Here is a 19812-nt window from a genome sequence, read left to right as displayed (position 1 = left end):
ATTTAAGTAATTGCCACTGACATATTTATAATCCCAATTCTAAAAAGGAAGTAGGACCTTTTCCCTATATGGCCCATAAATTTTGGAATAGCATTCCATGCAGAATGCTTTCTTAAATGGATAGTTCTTTACTTATCAGTCTTAATTTAATCCTCCTCATGTTGTTCCAAATCTGTATGACTTACTTGCTTCAGTAAAACACAAAAGAATGTCAGTGGGGTTCCAAACAACATTGGACGCCACTGACTTTAATATGACTTTTCACAGAATAAAGCATGCCATACAGATTTTGAATGTTACCATGTTATACATTTGCATAACACCCGCCCACTGGCCCAACCTCAAAGAACATTTAGGTAAGTGATTTTGCTATGAGGAGACACTGCTTTTTGCTTCAAGGCCAAAAACCATTATATGTACTTCCATAGATACCACAGATATGATCCATACAGTAATGCCGAGTTCACACTGCATGATTTTCAAAGTCATCGGATCACCATTATTTTCACACTGCACGACTATCTGGGATAGCATTCAGTCACTGCTGTGTTCACATTGCATGATGGATCGGCGATAAGAGGTTACACACTGCATGACTTTACAATAGGAAGAATCGCCGACAACTCTGTCTGGTCCGCAAACAGCCAAACGCACACGAGAAATGATAAGGAAATAACGCAAGATCACACGCTGATATTATGGTCTATAAGTCTTCCACGAACACACAATAATTAACAAAGATGACTTCCTTTTTAACAACATGATTCTGCTGGGAAAATTTTATATACACAAATCTAAGTACTTGAAAGTGAAACAAACGTTTTGTGCATTTTATAATGAGTTTATTTCTAGCCTACAAAAGCCCTCAAAGTGATGAAATTATATAGTTTGTATGTGTATATATATTATATTAGGCATATATAGGCCTATATATAGCCTATATATCTTTTTGTACCTGTTCTGTATATTCTAATGCAAAAATGTTTTGATATTGCCACATTGTTTGTACATAAGTAATTGCTTAATAAAAAAGAAAGAAAAAAAGTCCTCCCCGAACATCCTGCTGCCCTGTATCCTGCTCTCTCATTGGCTGTAGGTCATCGTCAATGTATTTTTCAGTCAGAACTCATTTCACACAGCAGGATTGTGAATCGCCCTCTGGCGATTCTCTCAGATAATTCACACTGCGTGATTGTCACTCGCATGAACGAGCACCGATTTGCCTCCGATTTCGGGCGTTTGTCTGCGTTTTCGCAAAACCTGACGGCAAGTTAAAAATCGGGAAATCGTGCAGCGTGAACTTGGCATAAGGGGCATTGCATTTTTGACACATGCTCTAAGTGGTTTACCAATCACAACAGACCAATCAGAGTAGACTGTGCTTTTCAGAAAGGAACTAAAACAAAGCAGAGGGTGAAAAGAGGTGCTGCAGCAATATAAAGTATGAAAAAGTAATGTGTTTTTGGACTTTAAATCATGTAAATGTATTCTAGCAGACTACGTAAACAAAATTGTGAGCTTGTAAATGAGCATAATATGGGCACTTTAAGGCTCTATTTTGAGGATTTTCTCATTAAGGGAACCTCCCAAACATCATCCTCTATAAAACTGGAACCACACTAGACCATACAATACAAGTCTGATGTTGTGCATCTCTTTGCCATCAAAAATTTCCATATGAAAGATACACTTCATATGCATTCGTATTGGCATGACTCAAACAGTAATCAACAGCTCTCTTGTTCTGCTTTCTGACGGATCAGCCCCACCTGTTGCGCACGCTCTCGATTCAGCCCCACAAACAGCATCATCTGCTCAGAAACATCAATGACAAATTGCTTTCTTTTGGTTTGCCACCCAAGCACTGCTGTGCCCTCAGATCCCCTGCCTCAGTGCCTCTTTGGCAAGTCTAATCATAGTCTTTGAAAAATGCATGGGTCTATTGCCGTCTATCCTCCATGTGTCTGTCTTCTTGCTCTTTGTTTCTTTCTCTCTCCTCACTGTCTCCCTTGTAGCTGCAGTTCTAATTGCCGGATTGAAAGGAAAATGACATGGGATGACGGCCTCTGTGCACTTATGACAGTTGAGACAATGCAGGTCAATGCACCCAATAAAGCAATCAAACGCGTCATGAGTGCTCTAATTGCTTTGTGCACTAATCAAAACTATTCCCATGTTTACTAAAACAACATGCCATAGCAGAAGACAGGCGAGGATCTGTTTATAGGACTGACCGTCAAACTACATCAACTCCTGATTATCACTGGCATGTCTTCACTAGCAATTCCAGCAGCAAACAATTTGTCTGTCCACACTGAACATGAAACTGCTGCAAGATAGGACACAATTACAGATAATCGGATAATATTTAATGTTTAACACAGAGCTATGAGGATTTCTGATCAGTTGTATCGCACAGTGGGCGGAGCTACCTAGCATGACACTACAGGAATATAAACCAAAAGCAAAGAAGCATCACTACTCATCATCAAATCGTTCTACCTAGTGTATGTCACACCAGTGTTTACACTCATTTTGTTTATTTTATATGGTTTCTGTTGTCTGACTTTACACCTTTACATCTTTGGCCATACAGATACTGATTATCCCATTGTCTATATAGTAGATTGTCTTATTTTCCATTTTTCACATCACCAAACAATACTTCACTACTAGCATATCTACAGAGGCAGCAGCCAACGATCTTGAGGATTCCCTTTGACTTTTAAAGGAAACACGGTGGGTCACGTCATGTTAACATGGTGAAAAACATTGAGGGAGGATACATAATTTAAAACTTTATGGGGGCAGTCTTCATGTGAGTGACACTATTCAGGCCACATACACAATGTAATGTTTTAGGAGTGACAACAGCATTTAAATAACGGAATGAATCCCCTAAACGAGAGTTATGTGCGTACAACAGAACTCATTTTCGAAACTGTGTAGAATTTCTGCAAATGCAGTTGTCACCACCGGCATTTTTCTTTTAGTCAATTCAGTTGCACAATGCAGTTGTCACTCCCATAAATTACTGAACTGTGTGTGTACAGAACATATTTAAGCACTACACTGTGAAATCACAATCAAATTTATCTGCAGTGTGTGCGTGGCCTATTACTCTGCTCAAGAACAACTTATTTTTACTGCCTGAGAGAAATCAGACATGCAATTAATTGTTATATTTAATACATAATCCTCATCATTACCCCTTACCCAACAAGGCGTCAGTATGTCAGTGGAAAAACCCCAAACTGCAAAGACCACCCAGATGCCAAACCAGGCCTCTGGTTAGCATATCAACAAAGACACATCAGCACGATAAGGCAGTTTTACAACCCAAATACATTTTAGAGAATGAAAATAATCCTTTACCTACATTTAGCCACTTGAGAAATGTATAAACTTTCATCCAATTTTCCTATCTCGTGATTTTCCTTTTATATTGTTTGCCTATGTATTATTCCAAAGTCTTTTGAATGAATATTTTAGAACTGTAGTTAATCAAGATCAAAATGTGTAGCATGTTTGGTATCTAAGAGTAGTCGTTTTAATTTCCTGACTGCTTATTTACATTATATTTTGCTGAAGTACAATTCCTCATTGGCTCACTCACCTGCTGAGGATGTGACACTCTCATGCTCTAAAAAAATCACTGATCACAAGATTACTTCCAGAAGAATTAAAAGTTCTGACGTGAAGATGATGCTGAGCTAAAAGTCTTCAAAGGACTCTTCAACACCTTTCAAAAAGGGCGAGATGTGCAAACATCAAACCTTTTCTTATTAATTGATACAAAGTATCACCTACACCTTTCACAAAGGTGCGTTATAATTAAGAAACTGATGTTTCAGTCAGGCTGTCAGGCTGAATATCAAATACTGGCATAACTTCATGCTTTTATTCTTTACTTTGCTTCAGCTTTAAAACCCTCTCGCTATTTATAACTGTATGTGTGTTGCATAGTTTAAGTGTTTAGTGTAGTTAATAAAGTCTTTTTGTATCACACTTAAGGTTACTTGTTTTGCTCATAAGTTAAGTCCCTGATCATGCCGATCATAGCTACACGCTCTTGGAAAGTGTTGGATCAGTATTAGGATATTATTGTCTAAAGCCAAGAAAATAATATTCTATACTAGTCTATAGATGTGTTCACTGAACATTTGCTGAATAAGCACTGGTCGGGCGGGCATCTAATAATTCTGTCAAGAATCTCCCAAACCAGTAACTTGATCCAAATACTTTCACTGAACATAATCAATTATGCATATTTTCCTTTTGGGCTGATTAGCCACATCTTAATGTATAAAAGTTTAAATTAGCACCAAAATACTTAATGCACCTTTAACTGAATAAACATTTGTATCCAGTACACATCTATTTTTACTTGCACACAAACACGAAAAAAATTTAAATCAGAGTTATTTTTATTTTATTTTTTTGGATGCTTTCTCATAAGATGCTAAAGTTTACAGGAATCTGTCTCAAAGATTTCAGATGGTCTGTCAGATAGTCATTCCCGACTCATCCATCAAGTGTGTTGAGATGGATACACGTGCAGGATGGAAGAGTAATGCACACCACAGAGAAAACTTTCCATGATAATGGCACAGATATTACATTCCTAATGTTGGCCCATTGATTACTGTCAGCCTTGCAGCGAGCTGGATTTGGACAAATTTCCAGCCTGGTGCGACTAATGCTCTCCCAAGACACAAATCTAGCAAGACAGAGGAGCCAATCTGGTAGCAATAAGACAACATTTCAACTGCCCGAATCGATACAATAAAGTAACTCTGTCTGGGGAACGATACCCTTTTAAGCTAAAGTTTCATAAAGACTCACTAGAAACTATGTCAGGTGACTCCTGTTTAGGCTGAGGATTGAGTAATACATAAGCCCTGCGATCTGGCGTTGGAAAGAGTCAGGGTTTAAGGGATGGACAATGGGGTGCATGGAGTGGGCGATTCAAAGTGGAGATCAAATTATGTGACAGGATCAATAAAAGAGACAGTCCCACTGAAGCAAAAGAGAATACCAATGCTGGTCTGAGGAGAGACTGAGCAAAGGAGCGGAAAAATGAAAGAGCAAAATGTTTGCTGATCATGCATTTTGAGTTTCTTTGGGGCATTTCTTGCAAGCAGTTGTTTGTAAATAAAAATTTAAACAGCACAAAAACAGCTAGAAAGGCAGTTTGACAGTCTTTTTATTCCCTGAAGAAACAACAGCCTTTGATAAACAGCAGCAGGGTCACAGATCCTTCTAAAGCAGAACAGAACTGGCCTCTGTCCCATGCAATTCACTGGGGTCAATTTGAGCAATATCTAAAATATTAAGAGTGTCTTTTATGTGTGTGCTCGAGTCAGGGATAAAGAGAACACCAGAGAGAGACAGTAAAACACTTTAAATAGAAACAGTTCTTTCTTCATAGAAAAAAAGCTCAGCTCTGTTCTGCTTGATGAACTAAATCAGACCAATTTATCTCCTCGACTGAATCCTGGTCTTAATATCAGTCATGATGGCTGAACACAATCCTCTTACTCCCTCTGGTCGGTTTCACCCCTTCCCATTCGCTCATTTCCTGCAAAGCGTAAACAGTACGAGGAATCCATTGGTTAGCTTGTGAGAACCCCCCCTGTCCTCCATTTACAAATCCACCATTAATCCTGCTTCCTGACTATCTACATGTTGCTTCTTAAATCTTAACGTCCAGCCCTCAGTAGAGTGATGCATGTATCTGATTATCAGAAATAGTATTTTAATAAAGCATAGAGTTTTTGCTATTGCTAAAACTACACCGCAAAAATCATTATTCCAGTATTAACCATTATTTGTCTTATTTCCTGTAAACATATCTAAACAAACAATATGTATTACAAGATACATACTGAGTTACGTTTCTTTTTTTTTTTCTTTTTACTTTGAAGCAACAAAATTAAATTGTGTATAAACAAATCCTATTTTTGGAATCCTATTTTTTATCCTAAGTAAACTTGTTATTTTTGGAATGTTTATAGATATTTTTTACTAGGGACAAATACATACATTTTTGCAGCATCCTCCTAAACAGTCTTTATCAGCTTCATGTTTGCTTTATGAATGCACATAATAGTTGGGAATTGAATCAACATTCCAACCCAAAAAGGCAGATGATTTTGCTCATCATGCATAGGATGGCATAACACAAATCCTTTTAGTTCAGACTTCAAGCAAAACCACAAAACAAGTTACTAAACCTATGATTTCACAAACACAGCATTAGAAACAAAATTCTGTTCCTCCTCTAACTGGGGAGCTGTCATTATTTGTTGAATGGTGACAATCATCTAAAAAGGATGCTGCTTAATTAGACTTAAATTATGATTGAGAGTGTTTATGTTTAAATCGACTCTAGCTCTACATTTTATCATCTGTACACAATAAAGCTCAACATCCTACTTATGATAAATACAGTATTTTGCAGTATCCATTTTTCCTCGCAAATCTATCTATAATTTCCAAAAGATGTTTTTGCCTTATGCTAACAGTAGCTGCGGGAATAGGATTTTTTTTTTAATCATTATTTTAACAGCGGTTGGGGTAATGAGATTTTCTAAATTTTTCAGTACTATTCTAACAAGCGGTTTATAGTCTTTGAGTAAATGTGCTTGACATTGGACCCCATTCCCGCGGATGGACATTTACAAAAGATTTGTAAATCTTCTTTATCTACTTAATTCTAATGAAGCACGGACATGGTACATGGAATGAATGAAAGTGACTCTTAATTCCATTTGTGATATTCATGAAATACAGATAATAGAAAAAGGACCTTGAGAGCAAAACACTCCTGGTTGGTTGGATGTTTGATGCATGTGAATTACAGTGTTTGTGTAAGAAAACAGTGATATTTAAAGCACTCTCCTGCAGGACTGTAAGTCTGTCTTGGCACAGAAATAACCAAGCAGTGTGAGTGAGGGACCCAAAAGCAATTTCATTCTGCCAAAGCGAGATATTCGCATAGACCATGTCATATCAATGCATATGAATCCCTATTTTTCATACAAATGTATATGTTTGATAAATCATTCCATCTGAGTGCATACAGTTCAAATAAACATTTTTCATATAAATAGTCATATTTTGAAAGGTTTTGAGCATGCCTGAAGGCTGAAGAAGACTGGAAGGTTGACGTAACACGGACGCAACATTAAGGTTGTTGCCTGCAGACATTATTAGGATTAGAGGAGGGCTTGAGGCATGAAGCGTTCTGGCCCACAAAGCCAGCTCAACACATTACATGCTCGCTAGGTCTGACCACTCGCAAATCCATAGCTTTACTTTCTTCTTTTAATTAAACCACTGAGAGCTAAATTAATTTCTCCATATTTTTCAAGGTGATTAAAATGAGACGTGGAAAGCGTAGACATACTGTATGTCAGAATGGGATGCTAAGCCATTGCATGTGTAGGCTTTCTATGATGTAAGATCATGTCATGCAAAAGAGATTGGGAAAATGTGTAATAGAACTCTATGTGTGTCAGTCTCCCCTGTAAAATATACAAGTGTGTGCACGTGCGTGTAATGAGAGGTGGTAGTGTGGTCTCGATAGGTGCTGAGGTAAATGGTCAACACATAAATTATACAATAGGCAAATGTGCAATTTCATTTTTTAAATGCCCCCTTTGGAAGATGTCAGGCTGGTATTTATGATATGTTCATTGCTCTGCATTTTAAATTTCCCTCCGGGAAGAAAAAATCCTCCGTATCACAAGCAGCGATTAGAATACAACTCACATCTGCAACCACATCTCAGATATCATTAGGAGCTTCCGCATGGCAGCTGCTCTCTTGATTTGGATCTAAATCAACCCGTACATACTAAAACACTGAGCTTTATAAATCATTGTTAAGCATCCAGTAGTGCCCTAGCTAAGAGTTATACAATCTTACCGTGTGGTATTGTCAACTCACATTACAATCAGGGCTGACAATACATGTTGTTCATACACAAACTTTTTCCACTACTTTCTTCCCATTTGTCCCTGACATTTTTAGGTATATCTTGCCTGTAGGGGAAAGAAATGTATGTAAATTTGATCACCAGTTTCCAGTTGATAAATTTCTTAAAATAGTTCTGGTCAATATTTACAAGTTTGCACCAATTTTAATGTACAAAACGCTGGCTAAAATAATATACAGGTGCTGGTCATATAATTAGAATATCATCAAAAAGTTGATTTATTTCACTAATTCCATTTAAAAAGTGAAACTTGTATATTATATTCATTCATTACACACAGACTGATATATTTCAAATGTTTATTTCTTTTAATTTTGATGATTAGAGCTTACAGCTCATGAAAGTCAAAAATCTGTATCTCAAAATATTAGAATATTTACATTTGAGTTTGAATAAATGACCATCCCTACAGTATAAATTCTGGGTATCTCTTGTTCTTTGAAACCACAATAATGGGGAAGACTGCTGACTTGGCAATGATCCAGAAGACGAACATTGACACCCTCCACAAAGAGGGTAAGTCACAGAAGGTCATTACTGAAAGGTGTGGCTGTTTACAGAGTGCTGTATCAAAGCATATTAAATGCAAAGTTGACTGGAAGGAAGAATTTGGGTAGGAAAAGGTGCACAAGCAACAGGAATACAGTCAAGCAAAGTGCTTGATTGGCCAGCAAAATCGCCTGACCTGAACCCCATAGAGAATCTATGGGCTATTGTCAAGAGGACGATGAGAGACACCAGACCCAACAATGCAGAAGAGCTGAAGGCACTATCAGAGCAACCTGGGCTCTCATAACACCTGAGCAGTGCCACAGACTGATCGACTTGCCACGCCGCATTGCTGTAGTAATTCAGGCAAAAGGAGCCCCAACTAAGTATTGAGTGCTGTACATGCTCATACTTTTCATTATCATACTTTTCAGTTGGCCAAGATTTCTAAAAATCATTTCTTTGTATTGGTCTTAAGTAATATTCTAATATTTTGAGATACTGATTTTTGACTTTCATGAGCTGTAAGCTCTAATCATCAAAATTAAAAGAAATAAACATTTGAAATATATCAGTCTGTGTGTAATGAATGAATATAATATACAAGTTTCACTTTTTGAATGGAATTAGTGAAATAAATCAACTTTTTGATGAAATTCTAATTATATGACCAGCACCTGTATATAAGCGCTTGAAATTCTTCATAGACTTTTAAAATTAGTTCTCGTTTGAATTATATATATACATATATATTCCTGTTCCAATGGATACAGAAAGACGCAATTATCTTGGACAACTCGATCTAGCTATTCTAATCAAACTTGCACATGCATTTGAAGATTAGATCTGAATTAGCTATAGTGGAATTAGCATGATTAGAAGATCTGGCTCATTACATTTTAACTGGAAGTGATGTATAACAACACTGTCCAGTTTTGCACTTAAACATACATAGTTTACATAAAGAAACATCACTGCTAATTAGAACTACATGTTGTAGCGTAGGCAGATACATAGCTCTCTGCTTGGGAACAAAACCTGAAACAGAGAAAGTTTTAAAATATTCAACATTTGACATGGATCGCCTGCTTTGCTCAATCACAGTCACGGCTGAAAAAACAAATTGGCGTTAGAGCGTTTGTTATTAACTCGCGGCTGCCAGGTTTCCATGTATTCTGAGAAAAAAAAAATTCCCCATCTAACAATTATCATAAACTCCCTGCTCCCCCCAAACCTGTCCAATCCGAGTCACTCAGTATTGTTATTCGGGGAAGGAAATCAATATCCATGCCAGGACTGGATAATTGAATAACACAGAAAAAGAAAGGCTCTTTCAGCCTCATATTTGTGCAAAAGCTCAGAAGCAAAAAGATTAGTCTTACAAAGAGTGGTTTGGATCCATGTGGAAGTTCACTTGATCGTGTCTCTTTTTACCCTTTCAAAGAGGCACATGGAAGTGATATGAAGACGAGGCATATATCTAAGCTATCTAAGTGCATGTGCATTGTGAGCTTCAGACAGTTTTATCAGACAACAGTTCTCAACCTAATTAAATGTTTAGATACTGTGTTTGATTGTTTTCTCAAAGAGCTTGCATATGCTCAGGAACCTGCTGCAGATTACAGACTGCTAAAGGAAGCCTGTTGTAAACATCTCACTGCTGTCGCATTCACTTTCTCTCCATATGTGAAGTGAAATAAAGTCATTCAAAAAAACTCTCAAAGGAAAACCTGTACTTTCTCACCTGTATCCGCTCTGCGTGTCCACACAGACTCCTCCGTTGTGGCAGGGGTTTCTGGGATAGACAGAGCAGCCCTGGTGGAGGTGTTCACGTGCTGAGCAACTGCAGACAGCTGTGGCTTCCACAGTCACTGACACCAGAGCCATGCTGCCCGAGTCGACCACCGCCGGCTTGTCAGTCACGCTCAGATGGCTGGTGCAGCCCCCTCCTGCCCGACAGTCTGCATCCACACACTCATCTACATGAACTTGGGTCACGTTGACTTGAAGAAAAGACTGAAGCTAGATGGGGAAGAGAAATTGAAAGAGAGAGAGAAAGAAAATCACTTGTGAAGTGCAGCCATAATGATGAAAGAAAAATAACAGAACAAACTAACAGAGAGGAAAGAACACATGTGACCAGCTTCATTATTTCAGTCATTTTGACCCAGAACCAGATTTTGAGTTTCATGCACTGAGTGAAATAATTATGTTTCTACTCAAAACGGCTGTTAAGAAATAATAACATAAGGTCAAGATGTTTCATTCACGGCTTTCCATGGTTGAAACACTGATTGTGTGATTATGTAAGAGATGATTAATTTCAGTAAGCATCTTTGAACATTCATGTTTATTTTGTGCTATAACTAGTAGTAAAAGGTGACCGGATTTGTCACACCACATTAACCCTCAGGGGTTGAAGACCGCACCGGTGCGGTTTGTCATGTTTTTTTCTTGATGATCGCGAAAATAACTAAAAATACTACTAATGATCCTAAAAATACATAATCGTTTGATCAAAATGATCATACAGATAAGTGTTAGGCATCGTTTGAATCTGCAAAGGGTCTACTTTTATTTGTGTATAGTCATAATTACAACAAAACAATGTGCTTTTGTAAAATAACGAAAACAAACAGGGAGTGCTTTCTTCCATCTCGGTCTCTGTCAACTTTCTTCACGTAAATAAAACAACCTGAATCTCAGTGAATATTTGCCTCACACACATGATAAATATATGTATAGAAAGCTTGAAATGTACTTTTAAAAGAATATTTGTTTTCGAAGCCTTGTCAAAAACAAATATTCAATGATAAAGTAATCCACATAAAACCAGCGTAAGAGAATCAAAACATTATTTTACTCTCCTCACATTCTTTCTTACCATTAAGGTAGGGCCCTTTGTCTCTCAGGTGTAAATCACTAAATATTCATGGCTATTGTCACTCCCTCGCATATGGCCTTTCTAACACACAACATGTCTTACAAAAGTTAAATCAATATATTGTTTCCTGTGAATAAGCAAGGAGGATGATTTTCACATCATTTTGTAGCAAAAACCTTAGTCTTCCTCATCCAGTTTTTAAAAGTCTTGTGAACAAATGTTCTGTATGTGTTTCAGTGACTTTTTAGTTATAAAATTTTTGTTTTTCACTAACCATGCATAAAGGTTGTTTTCTCAAATACACAAACATGTACATTCATGCCGTTCACATATTATTGTAGCCCAGTTTGTGCTGAATACAGTGTAATCAGACGTTAGCCATTAATATGTTTGTAACCGCTAATTCACACCAGGAAAATCCGATAGTTCACTTGCTTTGGTCCGGACCAAATAGAAGTTTTTTTTTTTTTTGGTGCGGTTCGCTTTCACACTGCCCTTTTTGCAAGTGAACTAGAAATTGTAAACAAAACCCCACGTGTGCTAAGGTCATCCTTTCATTGGACAGAAATTCTCAAGCAGGGAAAAACAGGAAGTGCAAGCGCAACAGGCTAATCATGGAGATCTTTCGTAGTGCAATTTTTATTCTTTTACTGATTTGCTGTCATGAGATAAAAACGCAGTATGAAGAAACTTATGAGCATCATATATGAGACAATGTCATACAATGTTGTAATTACGACTTGCCAAAAATAAAATCTATAGATATGAAATACTCAAAGCATATCAAAATGTTAGTTTAAACATTTAACCTAGATAAATTTGCGCTAGGCGGAGTGCGGAGAGTGGAAGCTGAAGCGCGCTTCAGAACATCATACAAATACGCCGTAATTGTTGCTCATAAAGGTACTAATAATACATCGTTCGGAACTGTAAAGGGTATATTTTTATTTGTGTGCACTCACAATATCAAGAAAACGTGCTTTTCTAAAATTAAGAAAACTAATAGGATGCGCTTCCCGTCAAAAATGAACTGTAACTTACAGACATGATGAATATATCTATGGAAAGCTTTGAATTACTACAACACGAAATAAATCATATCCAAAACAAAAACTCTTTCATTATAATCCGTAAAGATGCATTTCTTTCTAAAGGTGCATCCAATGAGGAGATGGCGAGTCAGGATTTTTAACTTCATCTTTGTGACACTGACTCAGAAAACACTAGTTCATTAATAAATAATTCAAATATCTCCTTACTATTTCCCCCAGACACATTCATTGTAACTTTTGCTGGGGCTTTGCGGTAAGCTAGCCTATTTAGTGCGCTCATGTCACGTTGCTGTGGGTGCTATGGTCACGAAAACTCATAATTGGCACGCGTTTTTAAGCATTGCGGTTTGAAAACAAGTGATTTAAGCGATTGAAATGCAAACTAGAGCACTATATGCGCGAGCTGTGTGTTTTCTGAGCGTGCTTTCTGAAATTGGATCGGATCAAGGCCGGTTCATATTCACACCTTAAATGAACCGTACCAGAGTTCGTTTGGAAGCGGATCGAGACCACCTCTTCAGCTGGGTCTCGGTACGCTTGTTTGGTCCGCTTTTGGTGCGCACCCGCTGCATTCTCACCTGCCCAAACAAACCGTACCAAGAGGGAAAACGAACTCTAGTATGATTCAACCGAACTAAATGAGGCAGGATACTGAAAAAAGCACAAATACCAGGGCATGTCAAAACTTCTCCAGGGCCCCAAAACCCCCTAAGACCCCAGAGGTTTAAAGGGTTTACCCAAAAATAAAATAAAAATCATCATATACTCACACTCATGTTGTTTCAAACCCAAACCAGACTTTGGTTAATTTTCAAAACACAATTAAGATTTTTCTGTCCCTTCATTGAAAGTCCAGGTAACGAAACTTAAATCGAGTGTTTTAGACCAAATCTTGTGAACAGATATGATTACTTCATATGATGAACAAATTTAATATAGGTATTTATTTACACTGAATACATGGATTCATTTTACAATACCTTTATAACCTTTTTGGATCTTTTAAGACTTAACAAAAGGTTTAGTACGATATGAGTGTGAGTAGAATACAGAATGACATCAAAATTTCATTTATTGTTTCAAATATTATAATATATTATAATATAATTGCAAATATAGTTTATTTTTTGTAATACAATAATTTGTCCTCATTTTAAGAAGTTGAGACTTACCAAAATATCAAAACACAGTTTTTTTTTTTTTTTTTTTTTTGTGTGTTTCTCAGCAAGTGGCTCATTGTGACTTCCATGCTCGTCCAGTCTGGAGCTGGTCTAGCTGGTCAATAAACCAGCAAGGTCTTCCTCGTGAAGCTTATTGACCAAGGAAGTCTTGCTGGATAACATACTTAGACTTCTAGGACAGTAACACAGCAGCACTTATACACTGGTGTCTATCTATGCCAATCTTTTCAGCTGAGCTACCCTCAAATTAGCATACAAATAGCAAAACAAGCCCAACCAAGTTAACCAAAAAGCCCCCAAACCCACTTGTTTCTATTGCTTTGAGGCATAAACAGCGTTCAGAGATACTGGTGCATGCTCACTCTATTTCGTTCTTGGACACATTACGCACTCCAGAGCCTCTCTGGGCCTGTGCTTTTCCACAAGCACATAAACGGCATGCAGAAACCCCATGTCCACAGGGCTGCCTCTCAACTTTCACACCATTTATTCAAATGCAACATCTGAAGTGGAGCGATTTGCTCCACGGTGGACTGAGCAGACACATAGTGATTGACCTGTCCTACACTAACTCATGCGGCCAGCACATTTAAGGGGATATGAAGGGGTGAAGAAACAAGATATATCGAGAGGTACAGACAGAGAAAAGATAGAGACAGATGTTCAAGGTGATAACTACTCCAAGATTAGCTGGGACCTTATTGCCGGGACACTATTCTGACTTGGCGGTGGTTCATGGAGAGGTATTTTCTACACAGCCACTGTGGCAGAGTGATTGATGATGCTGTTTATGTTGATTTTATGTGTGATCTGAAGGGGAAACTCTGAGGGAGCACAGGGATACTGTGCAATGCGCACAACAGGGTTGGACAGGCAAATGTCACAATGTGTGATGGTGGGGTGAGAACAGAAACAGTGGGAGCAGCATTAGGTATCAGAAAGGGTTTTGCTTTAAATAAAATTGAACATAAAATATTTAAAAAGTAGAAATAAAATGTAGGCAATATTTGTAAGAACTGAAGGGGCACAATAATGAGACGTTCACTGACTTCCCTGAGTGCCCTGCAGACAATGGGAACAGCAGGAGTTCTGCAAGCTGGCACTTGGGGTGTTGCAATATACCTGTACTGATGATAACCGTGATATTTAAAATATAAAATATTGATATGTTAATACTACACATACAATAATATCATAAATAATCCAGCGACAGCAACCAGTAATCAGGTTGGCACTCCAACATATTAGGGGGCAGTTTTGCACCTTGCAGGTTGCCACCTATCATAAAATGGAAAAAGAAAAGATGATGGCAACAAAGAGTGTAGCTACTACTGCCACACAAAATCATGTTGAAAAAGATGACAGGTGAAAGCAGGACTCTCAATTCTTAAAAGTAACAGGTAGCTTTTTTTTGAGGGTGGGGGGGTTGCAGCTCTATACCGCAAGAACTGCTGATATAAAGTAAGTTATTTTTGTGGTTACAAACGCTCTCTCTGCTTTATTTTTTCCTCAATTTCTATACAGTAGAATATCACCATATAAAATCATTAGCATCAATTTGTAACTGTCCGTGATAGCCCTAGTTGGCGCACCTTGGCAGCATTCATTGTCCCTCCCTTTCTTTGTGCACAAACACCTTTGCATATATACACACAACAAAACGGGTATATTGAGGAGAGGCGCGCTCAGCATTTAATGGCACCATTAACTTCAGATGCACCTCATCACACACAGCAAGCCCAGTTTGTACTGTGGTGCTCCTCTTTCGTGCCCATTTCAGTTTGCAGCCCAGATGAAGGGTGGCATAAGAAGTAGCAAAACAAATAAAAAATAAAAAATGAGAGGAGGTGGTCACACCATGATGGAGTGCATATTCAGAAAAACTCGCAAACAATGTGGACATGCACAATTTATACTGTATAAGTAATTCATTTATTTATTATTATGTAGCAAGGATAAAACTCAATCTATAGAGATGCAGATATATTCAAATTAAGGCCTTTTTGATTACTGATGTTATGGCTGACAACCAATGTTTGTGTGTGTTTTTTTTTTTTTGTGTGTAAATAAAATAAAACTAAAATCACTATATGCAAGCAGCACACATTGTATATGCTTAATGTTGACATTTCATTTTTAGTGTTTTATCTCATTTTTATTTTACACCAGATAATATATCATTTAAATATGCAATATGTATATTGACAATTTCCAAGCACTAGAATTTTTATTTATTTTTTGAATTCTTCTACTAAGTGTGGAAACATTCAGTTCAGTTCAGTTTTTTTTTTTTTTAATTGTTGTTAATTGTTTTATGTTTCTGGGCCACTGAATGTGAAGCCAGTAATGTGTAGTTTAAACATATAATCAAAATCAGCATGATCTCATTGAATTCCGTTAATTGGCCTTCAATGGCTCAAGTGTCCATGTGTATCTCAAGTGTGTGTGCCCGACTGACTGCAGATCTACTCATGCACTTTACTGCACTGCAGAGTCCCTGTGGAACAGATCCAGGAGTTGTTTTCAAGACACACATACCCATTTGAAGCTGCAGAGCGTAAAGATGCCTGGTGTTAAACATTCACCCACACACACTTGACTCTCTCTCCCTCTCTTTTCATGGTTCTGGGTTTTTACAGACACACAGACATGCACATACACACACACACACACACAATGTGCATCCTCCACAGAGTGTTCAGGTCTGACTCCCACGTTCGTGTCTGCTTGAGGAGGTGATTTACATGTATTACCTTGGACGTTAAACACTGCAACTATGAAGTCTCGCATTTCATTTTGCACTCACAGACAACTAATAAACCATTATTTTATATGAGGCAGTTAGGCTCAGGTAACAGGAGAGAAGATACACCCACTCCCTTGTCTAATCCTTCATCTGGACACTCTCATTTCTTGCTCTCTGTTTTATTTCTCTCTCTCCCTATTCCTGGAGGAGCGCATGGAATTTCTTGCCCGTCTCCTGCTCGATTGTACTGTCAGCTCATTTCTCAGAGGCCCTCTGGGGTGCCCGTCGGGATTGGAACTACAATACCCAGAATTCCCTGAGGGAAACCGTTCCACAGAGGCTCAATGATAGCACAGAATGACACCCAAGAGATATACAAAGTGGGATCTGCATACACACATAAACCGGTAGGAGGATTGGAAATTGTTTTGTGCGCCCCGCTCACAGGCACTAACCTTCATGTTGGACCAGTGGCCTTTTCAGGTTTCTGTTGTATGATTCAAAACAGTGTGTGTTTCTTAAACATTTGATTTGTGAAGACTAGGTTCAACAACCGCCAAAGGGTGTTTTGGTGAATGAGCGAGAGGCATGGTGAGGTGTGGAACCGATCCACATGATACCGTCATACGTGACTGAGCTTTCTTTCAAATAGAAAGAGTAGAGGTTTTCTCCTGCCAAAGCAAACCTGAAGGAACAAACATTCACATAAAAGAACTGGAATGGGGATCGATGGGAGGTGCTGTGTGTAAAGCACTTAAAGATGCAACAAACCAAGTAGTCATTTCAAAATTATTCTGAGAGAAAAAGTGGGGAAGGCAAAAAAAAAAAAAGTCTAAATACGAGCAAAACAAAAGAAATAGCGTGGGTGTGCACGAGTCAACAATTGCCTGAATAAAGTTGAACAAAAGGGCAGAGGCAAAATGCACTGCCTTCGTGTTTGATATGTAATTACGAAGATTTCTGCAAAAGCCGAGGTGATGAGAAGTGTTTTTGAGAAAGGCCAGTGTGAAATGGCTCTGACAGTGAAGATCCAGCTGAAAGCTTTAAAATAATTGTATTTCCTCTCCTTTATAATGTGCACTCAAATAGAGTGGGAAATTCATTGGCATCTGATTAAATGTAGAGAACTGCTCTAATTGTTCCTTGTTCATCCTCACCGGTTCCTTCTGTGTTTCGACCTGCACACTATAGGTGTGCTATTTCTAGAACGTGCCGCGTATGTTTATTCTGAGGGCTAAGAAGTATTTTTTTTTTTTTTTTTCTCAAACTTGTTTTAGCTTTGTCTGCTAAAGACCTAAATGCAAACTCTGCATTTGAAACGATTCGCCCTCAAATTTCACAACAAATAACAAGCTTCTCTGAAAACTTTTTCTTCCCCTGTGCCTCTTTCCCTGTTTATCATTGACTCTTAGTCTTTCATCAGGACTCACTATCACCACAGGGAGATTTTCTTTTTGGTTTTTGAGCTTGATGCAACAGTGTGTGTTTTTGTGCACCGTCTGATACTTCACAGGGTGTCATTTCAGTTGTGTGTATTGCAGAAGGGGTGTTAGGAGGCGAGATAGAAGGGCGCACCCCTGGGAAATGAGCAGTGTGCTCCGAAAAATCCGCTTCCCCCATCCTAGCACGGCCGTGGGGGAATCCTGAGCTCTTCAAAGTGTGTGTTGTGGCGGCAGGGGGGCGAGGTGGAAAGCAAATGGAAGAGCGAGGACTGCTGGAGATCATGGCAGTGCATTAAGAATCATTTAAAAGTTACAGACGTGAGGGGGGCTCATCTCTGTCTCTCTCCTGCTGTTCACACTCGTTTCTTCCAGCTCTCTCATAAGCCAACATCACACGGCCTACTCGACGCATCCGACATGCAGTGAATGGAGCCGCCAAACTGGCCGAAAATAGAAAAACGCAGTTACATCAGATTCAGAGGCAATAGTTCTGTGCATGAACATGAACTGGCTGTACTTACTGATCTCTCTCAGAACCCTGCCAATGCGTGTACCTTAGGCTTTGCAATTTTCAATACATTAAAATGATTTTTCCCCCTATTCCATGTCTTGAATCTCTCCAATTACTACGGGTGGAGACACGCAACTCGCTTTTCGTATCAGTGAGTTCATCTGTAATTAACTCCCTAAATTTTCACATTATTCTCCAACTACTTTTAGCTCTGAGTAACGGAATAAGTCGAATTGGGGGAAACGAATGAGAAAGAGAACAAGGGAACATTTTGAGTAGTTTCTTCCCGAGGATTAGAATTCCCATCATTAATAACCTCTAGCCTCCATCAGTACTACTTTCACCATTTCCAGGCCATTTTCCAAGCCTCTTTACGCCTTGTAATTGGTCCTGATCAATGATTTTGCATAGGAGACTGATGCATTTAGATCTGTTGGATTTTTCCAATTCACATCACAGCTCTTTTACTTTTAGCAGTGTGTCTTTTCTAAGAAGGAAATGGAGTTTATGTGTGATATCAATGAAAAGAGAGCGAGGGAGAGTGAGAAGTGACACTTTAGATTCGACTGAAAAGGTACAAAGAAGGCTGGGTTAATACATCAGGCCTCATCTAGTTATGAATAAGTGAAAGAAAGTGAAATTTGTGTTAAAGCTTGCAGTTATTCCACTCTGAAGTGTGCATGCTTTTAGAGAGATTCCTAGGTTAATTACAAGGTCTAATATGACTATATACATATCTGTGTGTTTCTGACAGGCCTTACTTTTTGTTTATGAGCTGCAAGGTATCCATGGACTCTCTCGGCCCTGAGGAATGGCGTGCTGTGAATGGAGAACCTCACATCCAGAGTCCTGTGCCGTACATCCACCAGGCTGAAAATGTTGATGTCGTCTGCCCCCACAGACAGCATGTCTGACAGGAAGTCGCCCAGCAGCTCGTACCTGCTCTTCAGATTGCCACGGTGTTCCATGAACTCTGTGGCAGAGATGTCTGTCAGAGACACAAACATAAATGCATGACACATAAGGATAACAGAATCGTATAAATATGACCTAAGCTACAAGAACTCCAGAACACGTAAGAAAAAAAAAAAATACCACAGCACCATTCTTGAACTGAGGTGCAGAGCTCATGAAAAATGCATGGTCACGTTTTCCCTCGTCAACACATCTCCTTTTCATTAAGTGAGGTTAGTGCCTGTCAGTGGCTGTTCGCACAAACTCCAGCTGACATGCCATGTCAAAATGTCTGGGAGAGAGCTCAAACTACTGCATGTGGAAAGTCTTTGTCACTATGGTAATGGGTGCCTGTGCTTTACGGTCACGGTCCCTGGCACGTCATGATGAAGCTGGCCACGGCCTCTGAGCATTGCAGGTAAATTGTGATACTTCAGCAAACATCTGACCATCGATTTTCCTGTGCTGGAGGTGTGCTTTCCTCCAAACACACAATGGACTATCCTAATTGGGATGCTTAGCCTACAGTTTGGGACTGTGAGGGTGGTTGA

General features: G+C 38.7%; 1 protein-coding gene across 1 annotated transcript in view; it reads right to left on the bottom strand.

Annotated features, from left to right (window-relative positions):
* The window catches only part of si:ch211-186j3.6 (neural-cadherin), a 303408-nt gene that overhangs the window by 49895 nt on the left and 233701 nt on the right, over positions 1-19812 (bottom strand). Inside the window, exons 21-22 of the mRNA XM_058782964.1 lie at positions 19069-19295; positions 10236-10513 (exon numbers count right to left, since the gene is read on the bottom strand). Coding sequence (XP_058638947.1) covers positions 10236-10513; positions 19069-19295 — 505 coding nt within the window. The remainder of the gene's footprint in view (positions 1-10235; positions 10514-19068; positions 19296-19812) is intronic.

Source organism: Onychostoma macrolepis, chromosome 07 (genome assembly GCF_012432095.1).
Source record: "Onychostoma macrolepis isolate SWU-2019 chromosome 07, ASM1243209v1, whole genome shotgun sequence".
In the NCBI taxonomy this organism is placed as follows: domain Eukaryota; kingdom Metazoa; phylum Chordata; class Actinopteri; order Cypriniformes; family Cyprinidae; genus Onychostoma; species Onychostoma macrolepis.
Note: the sequence above shows the minus strand (reverse complement) of the source record. Positions and strands in the feature narration are given on the sequence as shown.